The 25568-nt window shown below is 52.9% G+C and overlaps 1 protein-coding gene across 1 annotated transcript in view; it reads left to right on the forward strand.

Moving 5' to 3' along the window:
* The window catches only part of TTC28 (tetratricopeptide repeat domain 28), a gene marked incomplete at its 5' end in the record, with an annotated part of 140572 nt that overhangs the window by 79321 nt on the left and 35683 nt on the right, over positions 1–25568 (forward strand). Inside the window, 3 exon segments of the mRNA XM_081842589.1 lie at positions 21919–22066; positions 23158–23430; positions 24021–24151. Coding sequence (XP_081698715.1) covers positions 21919–22066; positions 23158–23430; positions 24021–24151 — 552 coding nt within the window.

Here is a 25568-nt window from a genome sequence, read left to right on the forward strand (position 1 = left end):
TAAGGGGTGATATGATAGCCATGTTCAAATATATAAAAGGATGTCACATAGAGGAGGGAGAAAGGTTGTTTTCTGCTGCTCCAGAGAAGCAGACACGGAGCAATGGTTCCAAACTACAAGAAAGAAGATTCCACCTAAACATTAGGAAGAACTTCCTGACAGTAAGAGCTGTTTGACAGTGGAATTTGCTGCCAAGGAGTGTGGTGGAGTCTCCTTCTTTGGAGGTCTTTAAGCAGAGGCTTGACAACCATATGTCAGGAGTGCTCTGATGGTGTTTCCTGCTTGGCAGGGGGTTGGACTCGATGGCCCTTGTGGTCTCTTCCAACTCTATGATTCTATGATTCTATGATTTTACTTACTTAGAGAGAGATTTCTACTTGGCACTTTAGTTTAAACCCAAGTTACAGGAAGGCTCCTTGGAACCACATCAGGCTGGCTGTACATTAAGATCCCTGCTGGAGGCTTTTCTTGTTCTCCTGCCTCCTGATGGCTGAAATGGGTGAGCAGGACTTGGGGAGAGCCCTTTTTCTGCGGTGGACCCACAACTTCATAGTTCACTGCCAGCTGATCTCTGCAAAGCTCCTGTCTCTTAGAATAGCTTTGAAGACCAGTTTGTTTGGGGTGGCTTAATCAGGAGGGATGGATCATTTTTTAATGCTGCTCCTTTTCACTATTGGCTGGGCTGAATTTTGTGTTTATATTCTGGGCGGAATGTGGGGCTTTGTAGTATTGGTGTTTTATAAAAGTTGTGGGTCTCTTGCAGAAATTGCTCAGTATTTTGTATTCTTTTACATTTCACTATTGCAGAAGCTGTATTTTTACATGGTTGTTACGTCAACCACTGAGAGAGAGTTTTACTCAGAAAGGTGGCTGATAAATGCTTCAAAATAATAAATGAAATGAATTCTGATACCATGAAGGTGGCTTCTTACAATTTGAAATGATACTGTCATGCAACCCTTCTCTTGGGCTCCCGGGGCGGGGGCGGGGGGGGGGCTGGAGGAGGAGGAAGAGCAGGGCAGGTGCTGAGCCTGAATGGGGGCTGAGATGCTGCACAGTCTGAAGGTTGGGCTGCTTTGAATTCTTGCTCCTTCCATGCAGGCCGGATGCCAGAGAGAGAGAGATAGGGGGGGCCTCCTCCTTCTCCTCCTCTGCTTGGCTTTATGGTTTGTAAGCTCCTCTTGATCAGTGAAATGGGAGCGCAAAGCAGAGCTCCAGCTCTGAGACCCTCCAGGATGGCTGGCTTTTGCTCCTTGGATGCAGCCTTGGAAATCCTCCCCCTGAGGTGGTGGAAGTGGCGGGGGGGGGGGGGTCCTGCTTCCTCCTGGACCCACTTCAGGGTCACCCCTGGCAGAACTGTTCAGATTGCACCCCCTAGCCACTAACAAATTAGCTCTTCTTTCCGCCTCTCCTCCAACCCCCCCATTCAATTCACCCACTATTTCAAACCTTTTCTTATGAGGCAATAATATTTTTATTTATAGATATATCTATGGACATATTTTAAAGCCCATTTTGCACACACCCCCTCGCCTGCGACCCTGGCGGGGGCCCACCTCACCACCTCCTAGCTTTGGCCCTGCCACTGGGACCCCCCTCCTGTTTTTCTTGGTCTTTCTTGGTCATCTCCCACATTGGGGTGTCTCACAACCTCCCCAGTCCACACCTAAAGCCAAGAAGAGTCCATCTTGGGGCCTCAGAGTGTGATCTAGAGTTCTGCTGCTTTTTTACTGCTTTGTACCACCCTGCTCTGATCTCTCAGCAAAGCTCTGAAATCATAGGAAAATCAAGTTCTGCCATGACCCCAAACTCTCTGTCAAGATGAGATCTCTTAGCAGCAGCAGCAGCAGCAGCAGCAGCAGCAGCGTCCTTGCCCTTCCAGCCAGGGAGATGTGTGTGTGTATGGAGTGTGTGTGTGAGTTTTATGTGCTGCCCAGCAGAAGCCAGTGGAGTCCCTGCTCAGGGTTTTCCTTTGAAGGCTGTGCTGGGTTTCTGTCTTTGCATCCTTTGGGCTCACAGAGCTGTGTGTGAGCAGGAAAAGCAGCCGCTGCTTACCAAGTGGATTTTGATTCCTATTGTGAAGCTCCACGATGCCCGTCTCATTTCCGTGGGGAGATGGTGATATGGGGACGGCAGAGGTGCTTGGCTTCTGTGTGGGAAGGAGCTGCCCGGTGGTGGAGTGCCAGGGCCACTTTCCCCTTCTGCCTTCGTCTGGCCCAAATCCAACAGGAATGCTCCAGGGCTTGAGGAGCTGAGTCTCCACGGCAGAGGTGGGCAGCCCTTTTGGCCCTGGGAACCAGCTTTGATGGTTGGGCAGGGCAACCAAGATGTCTGTTGCATGATGGCAGTATGTCACCACGTGATTGACAGGTGGGCTGCACCACTTGCTTTTCCGCAACCCTTGTGTGGGGTTGCCAAGCTTAGGAAGCGCAATGCCAGGCGCTTTGCCAACCTCCTAACATGGGTGGCAGAAAAGGGAAGGGTGTGGGGCTCACAAGGCCCTTTGCCAGCCTTGCCATCTCTTCTCCTCTCCAATGTCGGGCAGAAAGGAGGAGCGGTTGCCATTGAATGGAAAACGCTTCCTCCCTGCTCCTTGAAGAAGGGGTGCTCCTCCCAGCTGTTGGGTGATGGGCTCCTTCGATGCTCCACTCCACTCCTCTAACATGGGGCTTGACTTCATGTGAAGGGGGCATGAGGGTTCCCTCAAAGTGCCTGACAGGCCAAGAATGCTTCTCAGTTCCTCACACCTCTTTTCTTTTGTTTCTGCAACCAGTTTTGGGAGAGATCAGAGAGGACAAGGAAATGAAGTGTGGCTGATTTCGGGATCCTTCATTCTGAACCATGCTCCTCTGCTTGTCTTTCCTCACACCCCACTTTTCGCACAATTAACAAGGAACGTGTGTGCCAAAGTCTTGGGCAAGCTGTTTACAAAGCCTGTTCCTGGCTGGTGCTCCCCTATCTGCCACAAGAAATCAGGGGGCAGCGGGTGGCTTCAACACCCAGTTGCAACTGGGCAAAACCCATGAGGACTTTGAGAGCGGCAACAGCCCTGAGGCCTCCAGACCAGGCACAGCAAAGAAAGAGGGCTCCTTTTCCTGGTGGAAACAGTTGCTGGAGCCTCTGAGGAGCTGGCCCAGTTCACAAGGCTGGATCTCACCCAACAAAGCGGCTCAACAAGCCTTCCTGTTTCCAGACATGCTTTGGAAGTTCTCACCCAGGAGAGAGAGAGATGGTCCTTGGGGAAGCTTTTGCACTTGGGCAGAGGAGGAGTCAAAGTGGCTCAGCAGGCAAGAACGGGGCCGAGGGAGCTCCTCCCACCGTGAGGCAGCTGTGGTCCTTCAGTGGAAACTCTTCATCCTCTCAAGTTTTCAGATGGGCAAGATGAGGTTGGGGGCTCATTGGGGACTAGCGTTCCTCTTGCAAAGCAAGTATCGTCAGCCAAGCCTGCCTTCTTGCTGGCTGCTTGCTCACTCTGCCTCAGTGGCTCTCGGATTCCACCTGCTCAGCACTTTCTTCCCCATCAATTGCAGGGTGGCTTCCTAGGGATGCACCTCCCAGATGTGCTGCTCCCAGCATTTCTTGGGCACCCACATGGAGCTGGTGTGGCTGATGTAGCTTTGCTCAGAGCCTGGCGTGCTCTCCTCCTCCTAGTTAATGGGCAGCCTCCAGTAATTATGGGGAAGGCGATCCAATGGCCCAGTTACAGGATTTTGAGGCATTTCCCCTCCCAAGCGTCCACAAAGCCTGGGAGGTTTGGTTTCCTTGGAACTCGTGCACATCCTGAGAAGAGCTGCTGGAGAAGGAGGAGGAGAGGCCTCAGATTTGTGTGAGCAGCAGGAAGGTCTCCCAAGCCACACCCTCGATCCTAAGTGAAGTGCTCCACCCTCCCATGGCCTTGGCTTTGGGGGCACTGGCTTTTCTGGGTCCTTATTTGCTCTTGAGTCAGAGACTGTGAAGATCACGTTGGGACCTTCGAGTGCCCATCAGGTGCGTTCGGAAGGAGGTCTAGAGTGCAATGCGCAGGCAGCCTTTGTGGCTGAAGGGCAGGAGCCTAGCCTGGAGGGGGGGAGCCTTGGCAGCAGGAATAGCCTCAAAGGGCAGAGGCTGTTGAAGAGCCCTTTGCCTGCCTGCCCAATAGCTGCCTACCCCCCCTTTCAGAGGCTGCCCTGCTGTGTTGTGGATGGGGACAGGAGCCTCACCTGGAGCTGGAAGGCAGCTTCCTTGTGGAAGGGAAGGGGTCTGGACAAGGGGTCCAGTCTGCCACCGTCCAGTCCGTTGTGGGAAAAAGAGACACCACCCCCAGCTTTCCACAGTTTTGCCAGAAGTTACAGAGTTCTCACTTAGAACCATTGTGGGCTGACAGGTGAGAGCTGTCCTTTAAAAGCGATGTGTGCATTTGAGGGCTTATCCACATGTGCTTTCATGCTCTGCACTGCTCAGTGTCCGAGCGGGAAAAACTGCAATTCTGCAGAAAACCCAAATGGCTGTTTGTTGCACTTCAGCTTCAAAGAGCAGGTTTTTGCAGGGAAACCTTCAGAAAGAGAGGGAGAAGGGAAAGGAAAGTGTGGAGAACCCCTGAGTCTTGTGCCCCCAGCCTGGGCACCCCTGGGCATTGCCTGGGCACCCCTTCGAGAGGCAGAGCTGGTGCTGGGCCTTGGGGGCGGCAGGCAGGCTTCTACAGCCAGCACTCAGCCAGCTGCTGTTACTACAGGAGGGGAAGGAATGTGGACCTGGCAGTCAGAGGGGCCCCCTAGCTGCAGGAAGAGGCTTCATGCCCAAACAGCCTCCTTTGTGTTGGCCACCCTTTGGGGAGGCGTGTAGGGGTTTCTGGTCTGCTCCAGTCTTTGGAGGGCCCTGTCTGAGCCTTGTGGAGTTAGGCCGCCTGCTCCTCTGCAGCCCCTTCTTCTACCCAAGGGGGTCCGGACTGCAGCCAACCTCTATTTCCCAGGTTCAGAGCCCCTGCCTGGAGTTGCAGTGGCTTGCTCCAAAGCCAGAGCCGGAGCCTGCCCCAAGCATTTTGAGGGGAGGGTGTGGGGCTGCGAGGAGGCCTTTGCCTTTTATGCTTCCACTCCTCTGTGTACGTGACTTTTTCGAAATTGCAATTTTATTTCCTTGCTTGGTAGTAAATGCACTGGACGCATATGAGGCTGGAGGAGGAAGGCAGCGGTGGCGGCAGCAGCATGAGCAAACAGCAGCATAAATTGCGCTTGGCGGGTTGGAAGTGATTCCTGCCCCCTGCAGGGCTTTGGAGAGGTTCAGCTCCTCCAGAGTCATGAATAATGAAGCCGGAACGTGGAGGGCCATGCGCCAGTCGCAAGGAGGCTTTCTACTAGGGGCGAGAGCTGCTCTTAGCAACTGCTGCTGCTGGGGCCACTCTGGGCTGCAGTGGAGCCAGTTGGACGGCACTCTGGTGCTTCCCTAAAACACTGATGTCCGTTCAGCAGCCTGGGGTCCCACAAGTCGCACATTCCTTTGCTGGTGCTGGGGCCAGTCCGACTCCCCGGCTTGCTGCAGGATCAGGGAAGGCCTTTGCTGCATCTTCCGTGAGGCTAGATGGGACTCTGGGTCAGGGTCCTGGCAACAGGAGACAGATCAGTGATGCAAAACACTCTGCTGTGTGGAGGTGCTCCTGCCACTGACACCTTTGGTTTGGATGTGGCCATTTCCATTAGCCAAGGAGCTGGCTCCCCAAAGGGCACTGGCACTGGACCTGGAGTACTTGGGAAGCAGCGGGCCACGCCACCAGCTGTCCTTGCTCACTCTGGTGGGACGTTAGACAGGCTGCCCTCTCTTTGGACTGGGCAGCATCTCTGGGAGAATTGGGATCACAAAAGGGTGGAAGGACTGGAAAGATTGAACATTTCGGCAGCAACAGCAGAATGTGATCTACCATGGTGGCCACTGGCTGGCACCCGCCGGGCCCACTAGTCAGCACCCTGCCTGCAGAAGAACCCCTGAGCAGCACTGCCATGTTTCTACTCCCCATAGTTAGCCATTGTGGGTGGTGATTTTGGTAGATAGGCTGCGTGGGGTGGAGTGGATTTATTGGACTGTAGTATTTATTGGAGTAAATTGACACAAAGGTGATTTACAAAAAGAATAAAACCATGAAACATGGTCTTAGCTGAGCGTGTGCATGCTGTCTCTTAGTGGCTTGGCTCCGTGTAGCTGCTTCATGAGGGGCAGAGGTACTGCAGAGGGGCCTCAACTTGTCTTCCATGCCTGCTTTCTTCAGGGTGAAGTATCTGTCAAGCTCACAACACCAGCCTGCTTGGCATTTTTGCAGGGAGGATGTCATGGATGGGCTCCACACATCTTCTTTCTCTGGTTCTCATGGGGGAAGCTGGAGTGGTGCAATTATTGATCCCCACATAAATATTGATGGGCGCCAACCCTTGTATGCTGTAAAAGAAGATGAGATAAATTTGTGGAGGACAGGTCTCTCAGGGTCTCTCAGCAACTATGTTGTTGTTGTTTAGTCGTTTAGTCTTGTCCGACTCTTCGTGACTCCCTGGACCAGAGCACGCCAGGCACTCCTGTCTTCCACTGCCTCCCGCAGTTTGGTCAGACTCATGTTTGTGGCTTCAAGATCACCGTCCAACCATCTCGTCCTCTGTTGTCCCCTTCTCTTTGTGCCCTCCATCTTTCCCAATATCAGGGTCTTTTCCAGGGAGTCTTCTCTTCTCATGAGGTGGCCAAAGTATTGGAGTCTCAGCTTCAGGATCTGTCCTTCCAGTGAGCACTCAGGGCTGATTTCCTCAAGAATGGATAGGTTTGATCTTCTTGCAGTCCATGGGACTCTCAAGAATCTCCTCCAGCACCAGAATTCAAAAGCATCCATTCTTCGGCGAACAGCCTTCTTTATGGTCCAGCTCTCACTTCCATATATCACTACTGGGAAAACCATGGCTTTAACTATACGGACCTTTGTTGGCAAGGTGATGTCTCTGCTTTTTAAGATGCTGTCTAGGTTTGTCATTGCTTTTCTCCCAAGAAGCGGGTGTCTTTTAATTTTGTGACTGCTGTCTCCATCTGCAGTGATCATGGAGCCCAAGAAAGTAAAATCTCTCACTGCCTCCATTTCTTCCCCTTCTATTCTTCAGGAGGTGATGGGTCCAGTGGCCATGATCTTCGTTTTTTTGATGTTGAGCTTCAGACCATATTTTGCACTCTCCTCTTTCACCCTCATTAAAAGGTTATTTAATTCCTCCTCACTTTCTGCCATCAAGGTTGTGTCATCTGCATATCTGAGGTTGTTGATATTTCTTCCTATGCAATATTTTTCTTTACAGCATTGGACTTTCCTTTCGCTTCCAGGCATATCCACAACTGAGCGACCTTTCGGCTTTGGCCCAGCCACTTCATCAGCTCTGAATCTACTTGTACTTGTCCTCCGCTCTTCCTCAGTAGCATGTTGGACACCTTCCGACCTGAGGGGCTCATCTTCCAGTGTCATAACTTTTATATGCCTGTTGTCTTTGTCCATGGAGTTTTCTTGGCAGGGATACTGGAGTGGCTTGCCGGTTCCTGCTCCAGGTGGATCACGTTTGGTCAAAACTCTCCACTATGACCTGTCCATCTTGGGTGGCCCTGCACGGCATAGCTCATAGCTTCTCTGAGTTATTCAAGCCCCTTCGCCATGGCAAGGCAGTGATCCATGAAGGGGCAGCGACTATGAGTCTATCCCAATTCTTCTCTCCAGCCTTAAGTTCTGCCTTCGCTTTCAATGGGGGGGGGGGGCGGGCATCAATATTCTTTTCTTTATCTCTTGCAACCATGACTTCAAGAGGTGGTTCTTTTGGTTTCACTTTCAAACTACCCACAGGTTGTTAGATGGATTCTCCTTCGATCTTTTAACAGCGTCCAGTTCTTAACAGGTGGTCTCTTTCACTTTCTGGTCTTCAAGCCCAACGTCGGCAGCTTTGTAGCGTTTTACTTGGAGGCAGTGGGCCTCTGAATATTAGCTGCTGGGAGTCGCAAGTGGGGGGAGAGGGCGGTGGCGGTGGCTTCTGTAGTGCTCAGGTTCTGCTTGTGGGCATCTGCTTGGCCACTGTTTGTACAGGATGCTGGACTAGAGGCCCCTTTGGCCGGATCCAGCTGTAGCCAGGCTCTTCTGATGTTCTTAGAAACAGAAATGTAGTCTGATGGACACTAGGCCTGGGCGATGATCCATCACCCAGGATCGCTCTCAGGGCCAGAGCACATTGGCGCCTTCCCCCGGCGGTATATCATGGGGGGAGCCTGCGGTATATCATGGGGGGAGCTGCCAAGGGAGGAACAAGCTGCATCGGCCTTGTGAGGCTCTGGGGTGAAACTGCTGCCACTCCCACCGAGGGAGGGAGCTGAGGTGGTTTCACCCCGGAGCCTCAAGGGGCTGCTTCTCCCCCTCTGCTTTTCAGAATCGCAGCGCATCACTATATCACGACGTTTGGCTGGTGATACATTGCAATGTTGAAAAGCTGGTATCGCCCAGCCCTAATGGACATCTTGTTGAATGCTTAAAAGCTATGTGTTGTGCATTTCAAGGTTAACAATGGATAACATTATGGACATGGATCCTGTCTGTTTTGGAAAGAAGGCCCCTTGTTCTTTTTTGTAAATATTTTTGTTGAATGGTTTTTTGAACATACAAATAAGAAACATCAATATAAAACAGAATCATAGCACATCTGTCATGTCAATCACTGTGAACAGACCCTCCCAAGTGTCCCTATTTTCCAGGGACAGTCACGGTTTTACAGAAGCCGTTCCGGTTTCTGATTTGATCCCAGAATATCCTTTTCCTTAGAACACCCCTGTTTTCATCAGAGAAATGTAAAAGGGCATGGAAGTCTCCATGAGTGGATGCAGGAATTATGGTATGACTAGATCTGTTAACATATGAAATAAAACCAACCCTCTCATCCTCTGCTGAGTGGGAGCACTGCAGCTGGCAGGTGATGGCCTCTGCTCTGGGTCCTCCGGCTCACGTGCCCATCTCCTCTAGAGCTTCCCTTGCTATCAACAAAATGCTTGTGTGTACAGGCAAAGCAAGACTGGAGGGCAAGGATGGCCAATTGCTGGACCCCAAATCTGTACGCCTGCCAGGGGAGATGGGCAGCTTTGATGCGCCTTGGAAGTTTGACATTGCATTTTCCCATTAATGAGCCAAAGCATTGCTGGCTCCCTGCTTCAGTAGCTGCTGCCCACCCTTGGCCCATAGCAAGGAGCAGATGGTTCCATGGTCTGCTCAGACATGTTTCCAGATCGCAGGCTGAGGTGGGGGGATGTCATCTTCTCCCCTGCCTGGTGGATGGCACCTATGCCAGTCCTTGCATTTCTCCCCCCCTCACTCGCCACCCCCTCCTGTTGATTCCTCTCTCCTCCTCTTCCTCCTCCTGTGCCTCCTTGGTGCCCCCCTTGCCTTTCCCCTCTGCCTTTCTGACCCAATTCCCCAGTAGCCTCCTTGGAGGGGCAGCTGCACTTATTCCTCCTCATTTATTCACTCAGAGGAAGCTGCATTACATTTGCTGCATGGTTCCAGCAGGAACTTGAGGGGTCTGCAGAGATTTTGTGACAAGACGGGCTCCTTGCAAGAAGTAAGCTGAGTCCCAGGAAAGAGTGGAGCAGACTCTACTCATTCCCCTCTTTGTTTCGGGGTTTGCATCTCTCCCTCACGGAAGAGTTCCTTTGAGTGGACCCCCATGAAAGGACAAAGGGGAGGTACCTGTAGGAGAGGGAAGCAGATGGCCCCCCACAGCTGTGACATGGGTGGGTGGGGTCTCCTTGGGAGAATGAAGTCACAGGTGCTCACTGGTTTCAGAGCAAGTTTCAGAGGCAAATACTTGTGTGTGAAGGTTGAGTTGTTGTGATTTCCCCTGGAGGATGAGCCACGTTCCTTCAGATTTATATCAACTGGAGATTCCCCTGCTTGCCAGCCTAATGGAAGGGCTCGTAATTGCTGTGTAGATTCTTTTTACAGCCTCCTTGGACTAAATTTAACAATCCGTAGCTGAATCAGGTAAACAAACGACATTCAGAGCACCTCCAGAGAGACTCCAGGGGAAGGGGGCATGTTCTTCATGGCTTTGTTTTTCAATCAGTATCAAATAGTTTAGGGGTTCTGTGTGCGTTTTGCATAGAAAGCTGACTCTTCCAGCTGGCTTGGTGGTGTTTGCAGTCTGTTTCCTTGACCAATCAGCTTCAGAGGAGTTTCGCTGCTGTCCAACCAGCAGTTGGATTTGAGACAGGAGCCGTTCATGGGAAGGTGGCCGTTTTGTGTCTGTCAGGTCTCTCTTGATGGCCTCTCCCACAGTTTGGCCTCAGTGTCGAATCATGGAATTGTAGAGTTGGAAGGAAAACTCTTGACTCTTCCAATCAAAGCAGAGATCCTTGTGACAGGTGAAGCAGGTGGAAACTTATTTCCGCTTGAAGGTGGATGGCAGCATCACCATTGTCAAAGAGCAAAGCACCTCCCTCCTCACCGCATCAGGCTGGAAGGACCAGATGAGACTTGTTGCATCTCACATGATCACACAGCAGAATTTGGGCAAGGGCCAAATCTTGCACTGGATGGCCCTTGAAGTTAGACAAGGCTAACTTCTACTGCCAAAGGATTCTGGGATGGAGGGAGCTCTGTGGCTTGGTCCTCGCAATGCCTCTCTCCCACCAACTCTTCTCAGGATCAAACAGAAGTGGGGTGCAGTTTGGAGCACTTGGGATTCAAGGCTGCAACCTCAGATTAGGCAAAGCAGGAAGGTTAGACCCCTCGGCATTACCCACAGGACACCTGGGCCCATTTGTTGATCTTGGATGTGTTGGGATGTGACTGCTTTTAAAGTCCAGATTCTTCAAGTGATAGCAGTGAATATTTTATATCTTCCACTTAAGTAAATTATTTAAGCAGAGGTTCTTGAACAGCATTGCCTGGCAGCTCCAGGGAGAGGATTTGTTGCTGTGAAAGTGGTTTGTACTATTTTAAGCTTATGCTGTTCCCCAGACATGCTTTCTTGGTGAAGATTAAACCAGTTCTTAGAAAATATTCCTCGCTGTTAGTCTTATCAGGTGTGGGGAAGCAATTTCAGCCTGAGGGCCACATTCCCTTCTGGGCAGCTTTCCAGGGGCCACAGGTGGGCAGAGCAATACATGTGAAGGTGACCTTTGTGCAGGAGTCCAGTGTTTGCACATGTTCCCTCCTCCCCCAGGCAAGCAAGAAGATTTATCTGTGTCCAAAGACCCATCCCAGCTAGTCAAGGACACTCAAGGAGCAGGGGCAAAGCAAGGCTAGTGGGGGTGTGGCCTGGGAGGGTCCCAGGGGCCAGGCAGAGAGGGTTGAGGGCCACATGTGCCCCCCATCACTGCACTAAGCCATGGTGAGATGTCTCGCTTTCTGGGAGGAGGCAGGAGCAGAATGTCAAAGGCTCTTTCTGGTGCGGGGAGGCAGATTGTTTGGGGAGCTTTTCAGGGGGTCTCAACTAAGAAGCCTTTGGGGATGCAGGGAGGTGCTTTGGCTTGCTGAAAGGATCCTGCTCCCAGCTCCTCCAGGCCACCATCTTAAGTGGGGCAAGCAGTGGATTCTACATGCAGCCCTCTGAGCTGCCAGATCTCAGGGCGGCAGGGGCTTTCCCTGAATTCCTGCCTCTGGAGCAGAACACACCACATGTTAGCAGCTGCCTCTGTTGAGGGGGTGGGGGTGGGGGCTGGGACAAGGCTGGTCCAAGAGGAAAGTAGCTCTCCTTCCCTCCTGCTCATATCCAGGTCATTACAAAAGGGCAGGAAGAAGAGGCGAAAGGTGTCTCAGCCAGTTTTCCCTCTCCAGCCTTCAGCTGGCAGGGGCCCCTGATTTTAAAGCTAGTGAGGGCTGAATCGCCAGAGGGCCATTACTGTGTGATCCTGGGGCTCAGGGACCCCCTCCTTTCTCCCAGACCACTCCTGAAATTCTGCAGGAGTGGCATTTAGGAACACAGGGAGCTGCCTTACATCCAATTCAGCATTTGTCTGCACTGACTGGCAGCAGCTCTCCCTGATTTCCGGCAGCATTGCTCTCCCAGCATTACCTGGCAATACCAGGGACTGAACTTGACATTCTGTATGCAAGGCAGATGTTCTGCCACTCAGCTGTGGCCCACAAGATTTAGGGATACTTAGAAACCACCTGGCAAATGCATGTTTTATAAAGTACAATGGAAGTCTAAAGACACCCAACAAGATAAAGGCAGGCAGGTTGGCTTAGCTGGCGATGGCAGGGCCATCCAAGGCAGCAACGAGCTGCAGTTGGGAAGAAACAAAAAGCTTCTCCGGTGAGGGATTGGCAATGTGATTTCTACACAGACTCTTTCTTGAAGAGCTCTGTATAAAACAAGCATTTTAATTTGCAAGAGCAAAAGGCGACAAGCCAATTTCCTGTCAAAGCCAAGGTAGAGCCAAATTTGGCAATTAGGCACCTCTTTCCTAGCAGAAGACTTGGATCATGGTCCTCCTCACGCACGAGAGATGAGCTCTGAAACATGCAAGGCCTTCATGTGGGCAAGCATAATGTTTCATACAGAGAAGAAAGGGCTTGTGTTTGTCAAACACCACAGAAGGTTCCAGGGACGTCCATCTGCATGGAAGTTGCAGCCCTCTTGCTGTCCTCTATCTCTGTTTTCCTCATTTGGGAGGAGCAGATGAGCGCACAACTAAGTCCATCTCACCAAGATGGGTGATCTTGTCATTCTGCATTGGCAGCAACCAAAATTCCTGTCACAGAGGACCCCCAATCTCCTTTGGTTCCAGGTTTCAGCAGGTGAGAATGAATAGCTGATTGTTGGCCTCCAGTGTCAGAATCCCATTTCTTGAGCACCTTCTCTTCAGGGGCCAGGGCAGCAGGCAGGGGGGACTGATCCGGAGAGTGTGGATTGCCACCTCCAGGCATTGCCACCCCCTTCCCCAATGCCAAAGGAGAGGGTGGGCTGCTACTGGTGGTCCTTCATCTGCTGCGTGGGGTAGAAAGGGAATTAGCAAGCAGATGAGTACCGTACTTTTCGCTCTATAAGACGCACCAGACCACAAGACGTACCTAGTTTTTGGAGGAGGAAAACAAGAAAAAAAATATTCTGAATCTCAGAAGCCAGAACAGCAAGAGGGATCGCTGCACAGTGAAAGCAGCGATCCCTCTTGCTGTTCTGGCTTCTGGGATAGCTGAGCAGCCTGCATTCGCTCCATAAGACGCACACACATTTCCCCTTACTTTTTAGGAGGGAAAAAGTGAGTCTTATAGAGCAAAAAATACGGTAATTGGTGTGTTGCAAATCTGTGAAGTACATACTTGGTTGCAACCTTCTGCAACCCCTCCCCACCAGCCCCCTCTTTTATTCCCATCTCAGAGCCCCCTGGGAAGGACAGTGCAAACTCCATGTGTTTTGGGGCCAAGAACAACCCACCCCCACAGCCCCCCAACCCCCACTTGCTATGTCTCTAAGCCAAGGCTGGAGTTCGGCTATTCCTCTGCTGTCTAGGGATCCAAACAGAAGAGAGCCTTGGCTGAGCATCCTCTCCAGCCCATTGCCAGGCCTGCTGGCTCTGGTGTCCTCCTTGCCTCTTCCCTGCCTCTCCTGCTGCTGGGTGAGGGTGAAGGCTTCCTTCAGGCAGGCTGGCCACGTATTCTGGCCTCCTCTTCCTCAGCTCCTTGGAGAATTGGCTCCTAGTGCAGCCGGCCTTCCCTTTCCCTTCCAAGCGCAAAGGATGGCCTCACATGAACCATTCCTGCTCCTTGCTTTTAGAGCAGCCACCTGCTGATCTCTCTTCCTCCTGTGTAGGGTGAGGAGCTAAGTCTTTGTCCCTTTTCTGAATGCTTTTGGGGCACCTGGAAGAGCCAGGGCAGATTAGGCCAGGGTTTCCTTCCTTCTTTCTCCCCTGGCTCCTTGTCCTGCCCTTGCAGGAGACACAGAGCAGAGGAGAGGGATGGCCTGGCAAAGGAAGCACATCTTCCAAGAGAGAATCCAGGAAATAGTTTTGTCTGGGATCAGAAGACGCATTTATGCCTGTCAAGAAGAGACCCTTGAGTCGCAGAGAGATCGGAAGGGGGAATGGGTGACATCTGAGCAGGCAGCTGGTCTAGCCTTTGTGGAATCTACCTTTTGCCTCTTTTTCCTTGGTCCTTATTTCCATTCTCCAGAAAGAAATCAGAGGCTCTTGGCTTCAAACCTGCAGCAAATGGCAGTGGGGAGTTGGGGGCTGGGGATTTGAGTAAACCCTCTCCAGTTCCCCGCCAATCAGTTGAGAAGCTCTTTGCAATATAAATGTGAGCGTATTTTAATATGGTAATTAATTGAGGTGTGCCGCAGAGGGGCATTCATTGCCCAGAGAAAGTGCCCCTTCCCTCGAAAGAGATGCCCATGGGACAGCTCAACTATGAGGAATTCTTCTGTAATTTACAGGATGAACTGGGAGGTAATTACTTATGCCTGGCGGGCCAGGAGAATTAGTGTTGATGTGTGTGTGTGTCTGCACTGGGATGGCGGTCGATGGAGAGGCTTTTACTGGGCCTGCCGCTGTCAGTTGAAATCCTGCTGGTTTTGTTCGGCTTCATTTTGTTGGAGTGGCTGGAAGCCCCCAAGAGGAGAGAGGGGTCTTGGGCTCAAATCCTGCTTTTCCATGATGGACACCTGTTTGGCCACTGTGAGAACAGGATGCTGGACTAGATGAGCCATTGGCCTGACCAATGACTCTTACTGTGTTCTTATGTGCACTATATGTGGGTTGGGCCCTCTGGCCCACTCACAGATTAGCCTATGATTTGCATACGCTTTCTGTCATGTGCAGATTTGTGATTTCTTTTGCAGATGGAGTGGAGGGCCTCAAAAGAAGTGTACATCCACACATGTAATTTTACGACAGACAGAAGGTGTACAGGTGAAGCTTTTCCTATAATGGTGTTTCCACATGAGGAAAGGCTTAACCTGTAGAATGCCTGCCTGCCACGCAGGTGAAAGGACCATGCTTTCCTCCCGTGTCATCCTAAACCGAAGTCTGGGCTGCAACCCTGTGCCCACTTAACTGGGAGCAAGCCCCATTCAACGCGGTGACTTCATTCTCAATGGATGTGCACCTTTATGCTGTAAGCACACAGCAAATTATTCACAAGAAGGTGCCCTGGGGCGTTGAGTGCAGGAGCCGCAGATGTGCTGTCAGGCGGCAGGACCTGCAGCCTTGAGTATGTTCATTTAGAAACCACTCGATCAAAAAGTTCCCCGAGTGGTATGCAACAAAAAATTATAGATAAAACATGAGTAAAACCAACAAACCAACTCATGTAAAATATATGTGTGATTTTTTTAAAAAAAACCCCACAAAATTGATAAAACTTTAAAAACAAATGTAGGCAGCCTAGTTGTGTGCCTGGACAGGGCTACTGAAGCACGGAGGTTTTCAGCAGGTGTCCAAAACCATCTCTGGAGGGAGCCATCGTGGAGCCGCCTGGTTTCGGCTGTTATGTCAGATGCTGCCACTCACTTTTTGTTATGTGCACCACCCTCTCCATCACTCTCAGTTTTGGGTGGAGAAGTGGAGGCTGGGAGGCCTAGAGCGCAGGAGGGCCTGGGATTGGGGCAGCGGCAAGGAAGCCCTTTTGCGGGAGGCGCTGGGACTGGGGGGGGGGGGCAAGTGAAGAAGCCACAGCAGCCGGTTTGAGCTGTGGCATCTGGAGGCCCTGTGTGCTCTGGCCTCTTGCCAATGTGTCTCTGACCTGAGACATTTGTTTGCCAGCCTGGGTCCCATTGCCCTAGGATTGCACCCAGGGCCCACTTGCCACTTGGCTTCTGATGAGTCTCAGGAGCAGCACATGGCAGCTCCCAGGAGGCCGAGGAGGAAGGCTGGGCCAGGGATCCACAGTGCTCAGGTGAAGGGGTGCATCCTCATTGGGGGGGGGGGTTGCTGTTTTTGTTCTACCACCCACCTTTGCTGCTCCAGACTTGGTCCTGTCTCACCAGCGAACAGAAAGTTGATCCTATTAGAGCGACTCTTGTGTTTGAGACTTAGAGTTCATAGAATCATAGAGTTGAAAGGGTCACCCATGAGGGTCATCTAGTCCAACCCCCTGCAATGCAGGAATCTTTTGCCCAACGTGGGGCTTGAAGCCACAATCCTGAGATTGAGAGGCTCGTGCTCTACCAACTGAGCTATCCTAGCCCTGAAGAGTTGGGCTTCAGTTTTTGGTCACTGTGCTGGTTGATGTATTGTCCATTTTGTCTACGCTCCCTAGGGCTGTCAGACGGGGGTTTCCTGAAAGAGCCCCCAGCCGACCCCCTGCCAAGGCTTGGGCACCTGAAGGGGATGAGGCCATGGGACCTTGGGTGGGCAGAGCAGCTCCCCAGGCAAGTTGCCCCTTGCAGGACCGGGTCAAGGGGTGGTGAGGCTTCTTGCAGACTCGTGTGCTGTTCTGGGGCAGGCAGCTAAAGCAAAGCAGATGTTCTGCTAGGAGGGGTCTGCGCAGGATCAGCCAAGCTGATGTTTCTTGACCTTTTTAGAACAGTTCAATAAAAACAAGCAGTTGCCATAGCAACTACCACATTATTTGGTGCTTCAGAGATTTGCGATAAAGGAGGAGAGCTGAGTGAAAGCAGCACATGGTGAAGGCGTTCCTCCCCTTTGTGCTGCAGGCTTGAGAGTCCATGAAGACGCTGCGTGGTGCAGGGTCTGGGCGTAAGGAGCCCCTGTGGTGCAGGCAGGCAGGCAGGCAGGCAGGCAGGGGGCCTTGGTGTTTGTAGTGAGGGGATTGCCTCTCAGCCGCAGCAGGAGGAAGGCGGAGACAGAGTGATTGGCCGAGACCTGCCCTGCAGGACTGATTGTGATGCCTTTGAGGGTCGGCACCCCACAACCCTTTGCTAACCTTCCTGGCTGATGCCTCCCAGGCTGCCTCAGGTCCTTGTCTCTGGGGCCAGGCATTGCCTCCCTTTGGACTCCTTGAGTCGTCAGACTTGATTTTGTGCAGCCATGGTTGGGCAGAGAGAAACAGCATGAGCAGAAGCTTTGGCTGCTCCCTTCAGTGCGAGGGCTTGTGAAATGGCCTCTGTACCACATGCCAGAATTGGGCCTGAGCTACGTGGCCCTGGGAAAGGTGCCTGCATTCTGGGGCAGCAGTGTTTGGGTGCCTGGAGGATCAAGGCAAAGAAGGGGACAACCTGGAGACAGGGGTCCAGAACTGATCCTCACAGGATGTGAATGAAATATTGCTGGCTGCAACTGATCTTAGGACAAGAAGAAATCTTTAATCACTCCTTGCAAGGAGGCAACCAGGAAGAAAGATGTTAATTAGAGTAAAAGATGTTGTGGCTTTTGAAGCCAGACTTCCTTTCTCTGAAGCAGGCCTCCTTTGTTTTTCCTTCACTGGAAACTCCAAAGATTTGCTTTCAGGCGTTCGGCTGCTGGCTTATTCTTAAAAAGGCAGACAGGGTGGCTCTCTCGAGATGGAATAATAAGCACCCAAAGGCTTTTCACCATGCCTTTTGGAGAGGGCCATCTTGCTGACGCTGTTGAGCAGGAATTATGTACTTGGCTGCCCAATTTTTATTTCTGCCACAGCGAAACGGCTGCAGCTGCGGTTGGGTCCGTGGGCCTCCTGCCTGTCCCTTGCAGGAAAACCCTCTGGAAGGCTTGCAGCAGGAAGCGACAGCCTTTGAGGTGCTTGGTTGTTGATCCCTGACCAGGATCTCTCACTTGGTGCTTACCCACACTTCCATTTGCCCCGCCACGTCCCCTCTGGTGGAATCCGCTGCTGAATTGGAGCAAACGTCAAACCGCAAGGGCTCTGAGCTGTGAAGAGCACCTGTGGAAAGGGAAGTGAGAAATGGGTGGGAATGTGGGGGTGCGCCAAGCAGGGGGCGGGGCTGTATGCTTTTTGGACCATTAAGTGCTTCAGAGAGATGTTTTGGTTTTTCCTCTGCCCTCTCCTCCTGTTTGTCTGATGGAAACACCACGATGGTTCAGTGTTTAGTCCAGCAGGACTGACATTTTACTGAGATTCTGAGATACCCACCAAGTGTGACAGTCAAGGGTGGTCCACCCCAAGGCTCTTTGCAAACATAATGCAATTTCTGTTCTGCATGGAAATGGGTGGCTGGACTGAGCCTTGAGGGAAGGGCCTCCTGCAGCCTCTTCCTAGCATTTGCCAGCCTCAGGCCCACAACAGGGCATGTTCTGGCACATGTGAGGCAAGTGTGCCCCTTCCTCTCCAGGACCCTCCCAAAGAGGCATAGCAAGGGCTCCTAAGTCGAAGCAAGGAGACCTCCAGGTGTGTCTGGTCAGGGCACACACAGGCAAAGCAGCCAACCCAGCTAAAGCACCTGGAAGCTGGAAAAGGAGGAGGAGTTGGCCCCAGGAAAGCGGGGTGCGAAGGCCTGAGCCAACTATAGCACTGCAGTGGCAGCCTGGCCCTCCATGGCAGGGAGTACTGCACCCAGAGGAGGAAGGCTCAGCACAGAGGGTGGCCCCAGTGTCTGCTGCAGGTCCTCTTCTCTGGCGATGCACCTTGACCGTATCAGGTGTGGGGCTTGCATGCATCAGCCGGCAGAGGAGCGCTGAACAAAGCCGGTGCAAGGGGCTGGATTGCACGGTGCTCGCTGTGCAGGCCCTGCATGGTGGAAGCAGCTCCTCAGAGCTGTGCCTTTTCTTCCCCCTCCAAGCTCTGCAGCAATCCTTGCTGGTTTGAGACTGTCTTTGTATGGTACTGGCAATGCATTGCCATCTCCACTGCCTGCTTACAAATTGGTGAGCAATTTGTTATGTAAATGATCCACACTCTGCTAGCGCAGTTTTCATGACAAAATTACAGGGTGAATGCTAATGAAGAGCCTGGGCCCTGAATCCGTTCCATTACCTTCTTGTGTGGAGCTTATTCCGCAGGGAGCTGCAGCTTCTAAGCCTCTGCTCTACAATCACTTTGCAGCCAACTATAGTTGGCTCCTGCCAGGATTAACCCTGTAATCTGGTCACCTTCTTGCCACCAATTAAGCTGCTGTGGCCACAGCCACCCTGCTTCCCAAAGGGAGGGAAGGCACCGCTCACAGGGGGAGGAGGGGTTTTTGCTCCCCCCTTGGGATCAATGAGCAGCAGGCAGGTAGTGGGAGGCCCCTTGTGCAGCTGCAGCAGATGCTCCTAATGGTTGCGGAAGGGGAGTAGAAAGCAGATTCTGGGAGGGGCTGCTGCTCTTTGGGACCCCCCCCCCCGCCACAAGAGAACCCTTTTGATTTCCAGTGTCAAGGCACTGCCCATCATGCAGCACAGCTGGTGACTCTCCATGTCTGGAGGCCCCAGATTAAATCCTGGTGTCTCCTGCAAAAGGCTCTCCTGTCACAAGAACAGTGAAACTTTGGAAACTCTTACCTACGTGAAACTCCGACATTGTGAGAGGCTTTGGGGCAAAAGGGGATTCCTCCTGGTCCCACTGCCAGCCTGGCTGGTGGGTCTGGCCTGGAAGCTGTGGTGGAGAAGGGGTGCTTTCCACTAGCCCAAATTGGGCACTCTCGGGGGAGCTGCTAGCCCAGATTCTGCGCCTGTCTTTGGTGTTTCCCAGTCGTATGGGAGTCGACGAGCCCTTCTGTGTTGATGCCAGGTGGAGTAGACAATGCAGGCTAGATGGCAAAATGGCCTGGCTGGAATCAGGTCCCTTCCACCAGCCCCCCTATGAGAACTGGCAGAGCCTGGCCAGGAAGAGGACCTTGCAGGCCGCAGCGGTATGCTCAGTGAAGACGTTGACCCCGCATGCGGCAGCTGTGCCAAAGGCGAATGCCCGCCAGGGATCCGTAAGAAAGGAATGGGAAATTAAAGTGCCATTGTGCAAATCTATTTAGAATGCATACGACATACAGTTCTGGTCGCCTCACCTCAGGAAGGATGTTGTGGAGCTGGAAAAGGTTCTGGAAGGGGCAGCATGGGGGGTCCTGGGGTTGGTGTAGCTCCCCGTGAAGAAAGGTTGCCGCAGTTGGGGAGCCAAGATGGGGTGTGGAGACGAGATTCTCTGTGCTCCCTCAAGATGCAGTGATGGTTGTCAGGATGAGCGGCCTCTGGTGGGGACTCCTGCTGCCGCTTGTGGCCCCATGGTGAGAGGGGGGTGCCCAGGGGCGTGCGTTCCCTCCCCCCGCCCCTTTGTTTTGCAGCTCGGCTCCCTTTCTTGTGGGCGGCTGCTGAGGGGCCGCTCTTCCCTCTGGGCTCCCTCTGCCTGATGCCCAGCAGTTGCTGCTCCAAACGCCTTTCCTCCCAGTCAGACCCGGAGGCTGGCAAGGAGAAGGAACCACCAAGCGCCAAGGAGGCCCAAGAGGGCGGCCCCCTTGGCAAGGGCTCCTGGGCTTTGTGTGCTTCCAAAAGGTGAGGCACCTTGCAGAGATTCTCTTCTCCCGTCCCCTTCCTGCTGCTGGAGCCAAAGACAGGGCCTGGGCCTTCCGAACCACCCCCATCTTGCAGAGCTCTGCTCCAGGGAAAGGGCCTGAGTCACCCCGGCTGCACCGCCTGTTCTTGGAGGGTTGGGGAGAGCCTTCTTGCTATTCCTGGACGGCCTGATCTTCCTCCTGCGTCCTCACAAGGCATGTGTTGCTGGCAGGAAGCTGGGCTGTGTCCGCCATTGATCTCCCTGAGCCCAGCCTGCGCTGCCTGCTTGGTACCCTTTACTTCCACTGTGGGTGACTCTGCGTCCTGCCCCCCCTGCCAGTATCGGGCACAGGATGGGGTCAAATCACGCCTGGTGGGTGATCTTTTGTGACACCTCAAGGCTGGAGAGTTGGGGGATTTGCTGCCTTTTAGGGTCTTGGGTGTGCCTGGGAGGATCTTGGCCCAGCCCTCCCGCTCTGACATTTGCAGGTGGGGTGTTTGGTAGCATGTGGCTGAGCTGGGTCAGCTGATTCCCTTCTCTGTGCTGGGGGCAGTGCCCCTTTCCTGCCCCAAGATGTCTTCCACGCTGTGTGTGGCAGTGCTTTGAGCAGCCCAGACTGCACACCAACTGTCTCTGCCAGGGTCCTCAGCCCTTCTCTTGGGTGCTGAGCTCAGTTTGGGTCCAGCAAAGCGGTCTGGAGCCTGGGCTGGGTGAGCTCCTTGGCACCCTCCGTCCGGCTGCCTTTCTGCCCTCCCAATCTCTCTGTTCTCTCTGCTGCCTCTTCCGCCCAGTGGGCTCCTCACGAGTCAAAGCCTCTGGCCCTAATCTAATTGCTCTGCTGCTGGATTTGTACTACAGTGGCCTGTTTGGTTCAATAATAACACATTTATGCTAAAGGTTAATGAAATGAATTCTGCTTCCATCCAATTCATTAAAAATGGTTCTACAATCAACGCTTGCTAATGGAAAAGAGATTAAAAATTCATGTCTATAAATTTCCCGTGTCATTTCTGATTTTTCTTAATCTCTGCCTCTGTGGACTGGCTCCTGAGCAAGCCTGAATGCCCTAATGGACAGCCACTTTGGGTATTAATTGCAAATCTGTTCCACTTGGGTGACAACAAAGGCGTGTGTGTGTGTGTGTGAGAGAGAGAGAGAGAGAGAGAGAGAGAGAGAGCGCATCCTGCCACATGCCTTGCATCCAGGCTATAGAAGCAGCTTGGGAAATGCCGCAAACTCTGTTCATAGCAATACTATTTCATGTAAAAGATTATGCCTGCTTTGTGGATGAATGTGCTGAAACTCTTGTGAGAGACACACATTTCACATTTAATAAGTGTGTATCTGATGTTAAGTAAGTGTACAAAGTTTAAGCATGGAAATCAGCATAAAACATGATGGAATGGCCTTCCGTGATGGCGTTCCTGCGAGGTGAGGGCCCCGTCTGAAGGGTCTGCTTAAGGCAGCATCAAGCCCCTTTAAGCCGCCCTGGCCTCCCCCAAGGCATGCTGGGGAGTGTAGTTGGGAGCGTTAGGAGGCTGCTCTCCCCTGAGGCTCCTGGGCTGCTCCCTGCTGACCTTTGCCTTGTGTTGTTGCAGGCCTACTTCCGACAGGGTGTTGCCCTCCAGTACCTTGGGCGCCATGCCGATGCCCTGGCAGCCTTTGCCTCTGGCTTGGCTCAAGATCCCAAGAGTCTGCAGCTGCTGGTGGGGATGGTGGAAGCCGCCATGAAGTCTCCCATGCGAGGTGAGTGAGGGCCCCTGGGATTCCTGCCCAGCGCCGGCTGCACTGTGTCGTGCGGAAGGTCCCACAGGTTCACGCTTGCTTGCTTCCTTGCTTCCCCTGTGTTTGGCCCCAGCAGAACTTGGGAACTGTGCTTGCCAATGCAAACAAGGACCCAGCGCAGTCGGTAGGGGCCAGCCTCCCCCCCCCATGTTGTCAGCTTCATGGATGACAAGTGCAGCCACCTAAGGGGCTCCCTTTTGCATTGAGACATGCGGGGCACTGCCAGGCTACCACGGTTGTTTTCCCACCTCCCCAATAGTCCTTTTGCCCTCCTTCCATATTCTCTTGCACCAGCCACCTCCTTCTTTGTGAGTTGAGTGATGATGCCCTGAAGAGAGGTTGAAATGAAGTCTTCTGTCCATCTCTCTGATTGGGGAGCCTTTCAGGTGTGTTCCTGCTGTGGATGGAGGGTTTTCACTCTGCCCAGGCCTGGCCTAGTACTGCTAGGAGTCCCTTCCAACTCTCCCATGCTATGACTCTACCTGGAATGCTGCTGGGGATTGAATCTGGGGCCTTCTGTAGGTGGAGCAGATGTTCTACCTCAGAATCACGGCCTTTTCCTAAAAATCAGAGGTGGGGAACATCCAGGCCACAGCCCAATCTTGGTCCACTGGGTGAGGGAAGGTCTAACTAAGTTGGCTTGCAAATCCATTTCTTCCAAACCATGGTATTTTCCCCCAAATATTCCCCCAAATATTTCCATTCTTCAAGACTTTCCCCCTCATTTTGTTCTTTAATTCTCACAGTTAGTATAGCCATCTCAGCATATTCCAAAATCTTCACGAGCAATTCTTCTTTGGTTGGGAGTTCTTCTTTCCATTTTTGTACGTAGACTATTCCTGCCACCGTTGTAGAATATGTAAACAAATTAATTACTTTGGCAGCTCTGGACCAGTTATACCTAACAGAAAGGCCTCAGGATTCTTGGGAATCAGGTGTGAACCTGAGACTCCTCAGTCTTCCCTCAGCTGCAGCTGTCCTGGGTGAGTGTGTTTGCTTCTCCAAGGCGGAGGAAGGATGGTACATGAAGCCTGTCTCCCTTCCTCTTGCAGAGTCCCTGGAGCCAACCTACCAGCAGCTGCAGAAGATGAAGCTGGACAAGAGCCCTTTTGTGGTGGTCTCTGTGGTTGGCCAGGAGCTGCTGACGGCCGGCCACCACGGGGCCTCAGTGGTGGTCCTGGAAGCGGCCTTGAAGATTGGGACATGCAGCCTGAAACTGAGGGGCTCTGTCTTCTCAGCCCTGAGCAGCGCCTACTGGTCCCTGGGCAACACCGAGAAGAGTGCGGGCTACATGCAGCAGGACTTGGACGTGGCCAAGACTTTAGGTAGCCGTTTGGACCACCTGTCCCAACTTGGAGGGCAAGCGGAAGGAGGAGGAGGAGGATGGCATGTTCAGCAGCATAGAAGCAGGTGGTGACGACCGGGTCTCTCTTGGGGTGTCAGCAGGCCCTCAGAGGGCTGCAGGGGGTCTTTGCTCCATCGCCTCCCGCACTGCAAGGAGGCTGGATCCATGCTCATCCTTGTGTGGAAAGGGTGGCTCATTTTCTGGAGCAGCCAAGGACCCTGCCTCTCCCTCGGAATCTGTAGTCTCTAGAGAGCGGGGTGAGGAACAGCTGCCCCCCCTCCTCAAGCGGTGGGGCATCCTCTTTGTGCCTCTACACCCTACACAGCAGTTAGCTTTGAAAGTCTAGTGGCCAGGCAGGGGAGCATTGAAGGGGTGCCGCTCGTCTCCAGGCAGATCACCTCTCTTGTGGCATTTGGGCTGGGAGAAAGCGAAAGACACCTGGTTGCTGGGGTGTGTGTTTGCTGTGAGAAGAGATGAGCATGGGTATTAGATGTGAATTTGCATGCATTTGCATAAATGTCTCTCTCTGGCTGCTCCTCACTCTTGTGTTTCTGCTTGCTTGCCATCCAGGTGACCAGATGGGTGAATGCCGAGCTCACGGCAATTTGGGCTCTGCATTCTTCTCCAAAGGAAATTACCGGGAGGCCTTGACAAACCACAGACATCAGCTGATGCTTGCCATGAAACTCAAGGACAGAGAGGTAGGTGGGGCTGGGGGGAGCAGTTTGTGCTGGCTGGGCTGGGGGTGTCCTGCACTTCCAGGGAGGCAGCTCTTCTGGGCTCAGCTGTCTCTGCTGCTTCTTTCTGCCAGCTTAGAGGCGGCTGACATGGTAGAGCCTGGGGGTGTCGCCCTGGAATACACCCTATGAGCCATGCCAACAGAGCAGATTCTGAAGGGGCCCAGTGGGCACGTCTGGCCTTTGGCTCTGGGGTGGGGTGGGGACTCTGAATTGTGTTTCTAAGAGCCAGCCACAAATCCCTCGCTCACAGAATAGCTTTGGGACATGGGAGAACAGCTGCCTTTGGGTGCTGGGAAAGTATCCTTGCAGGGTGGAGACCAGGCGCAGGCCAGCAGTGGAAAGTCTGACTGCTTGTGTCTGTACAAGAGGAGGCTGGCCGCCCGGCACCGTGACTGAGCAAGCCAGGATCAACACGGGGAGCTGCCTTTGGCAAACGGCACAGCTTCGCCCCACTGCCTGTGTGGGGGGGAGGGCGGGGGAGATGGGTGTTTTGTGCATCTCCAGCTTGCTTGGGCTTGGTGCAGGCCGGTGGATCTGGATTCTGCTTGATTACAATATTTTTTCCATTTATGGCCCATCTGGGCACATAATTAGCAGCTATTGACAACAAACGGCTACTTGGATTGTGAGAACCCCGAGCCTCTTGGATTTCCTGTGGATGTAACCACAGGAAATTGCTTTGGCGCTTTCTGATGACATCACCCTGACCACAGGGCTTCCTCTGAATGCACAGCTGTTTTTCTTGGCCCCCTCTGCAGACTTCTCTGTAACACGCAGACTCTTATAATGTTGCAACGGTGCTGATGTGAATTCCACCAGAAGGGCTTGTTCTGGGCTGGCCTGGAATGAGGTAATGGTCACCCGGAATAGGAAGAAGCACAGCTTGAATGCTGGCCAAGCTCCTCCCGGAAGAGCCTTTTGCTGGGCAGCCTCTGCCATATGGAAGAGGTTTCCGGAGGGCTCTGGGTCCCACCAGCAGCGGGCAAGCTGGTTTGGAGGCCACCCTCACCCACAGAATGAGCAAAGGGAGCAGGAAGGGAAAGGCTCTGTGCCAGCTTCCTTTGGGATCAGAGAGGCTCTGAGCCCAGAGTTGCTGTAAATCGGTGAGGCAAGCCCTGTGAGAGGAGCGGGCGACGGCATGGCCCCCTCTGCCCCTCAGCACTGTTGCTTCCATCAGGGGGTGGAGTAGGACTGGCCTGTGGCAGGCGTGGCTCTTAATGATGCCCCTTCCCATTATCTGGGAAGTGTTCTTTGGCTGCTACAGGAGTCCAGAGGTGGCAGAAACAAAGCGTTCAGATCGCTGGAACCTTTGCCTCACAATGGCTGCGGAGACCACAGAAACGCTGCAACATAATCGGCTCTCCCAGCTCTCAGGCCT

Source organism: Podarcis erhardii, assembly GCF_964252035.2.
Source record: "Podarcis erhardii genome assembly, chromosome: 15".
Taxonomy (NCBI): domain Eukaryota; kingdom Metazoa; phylum Chordata; class Lepidosauria; order Squamata; family Lacertidae; genus Podarcis; species Podarcis erhardii.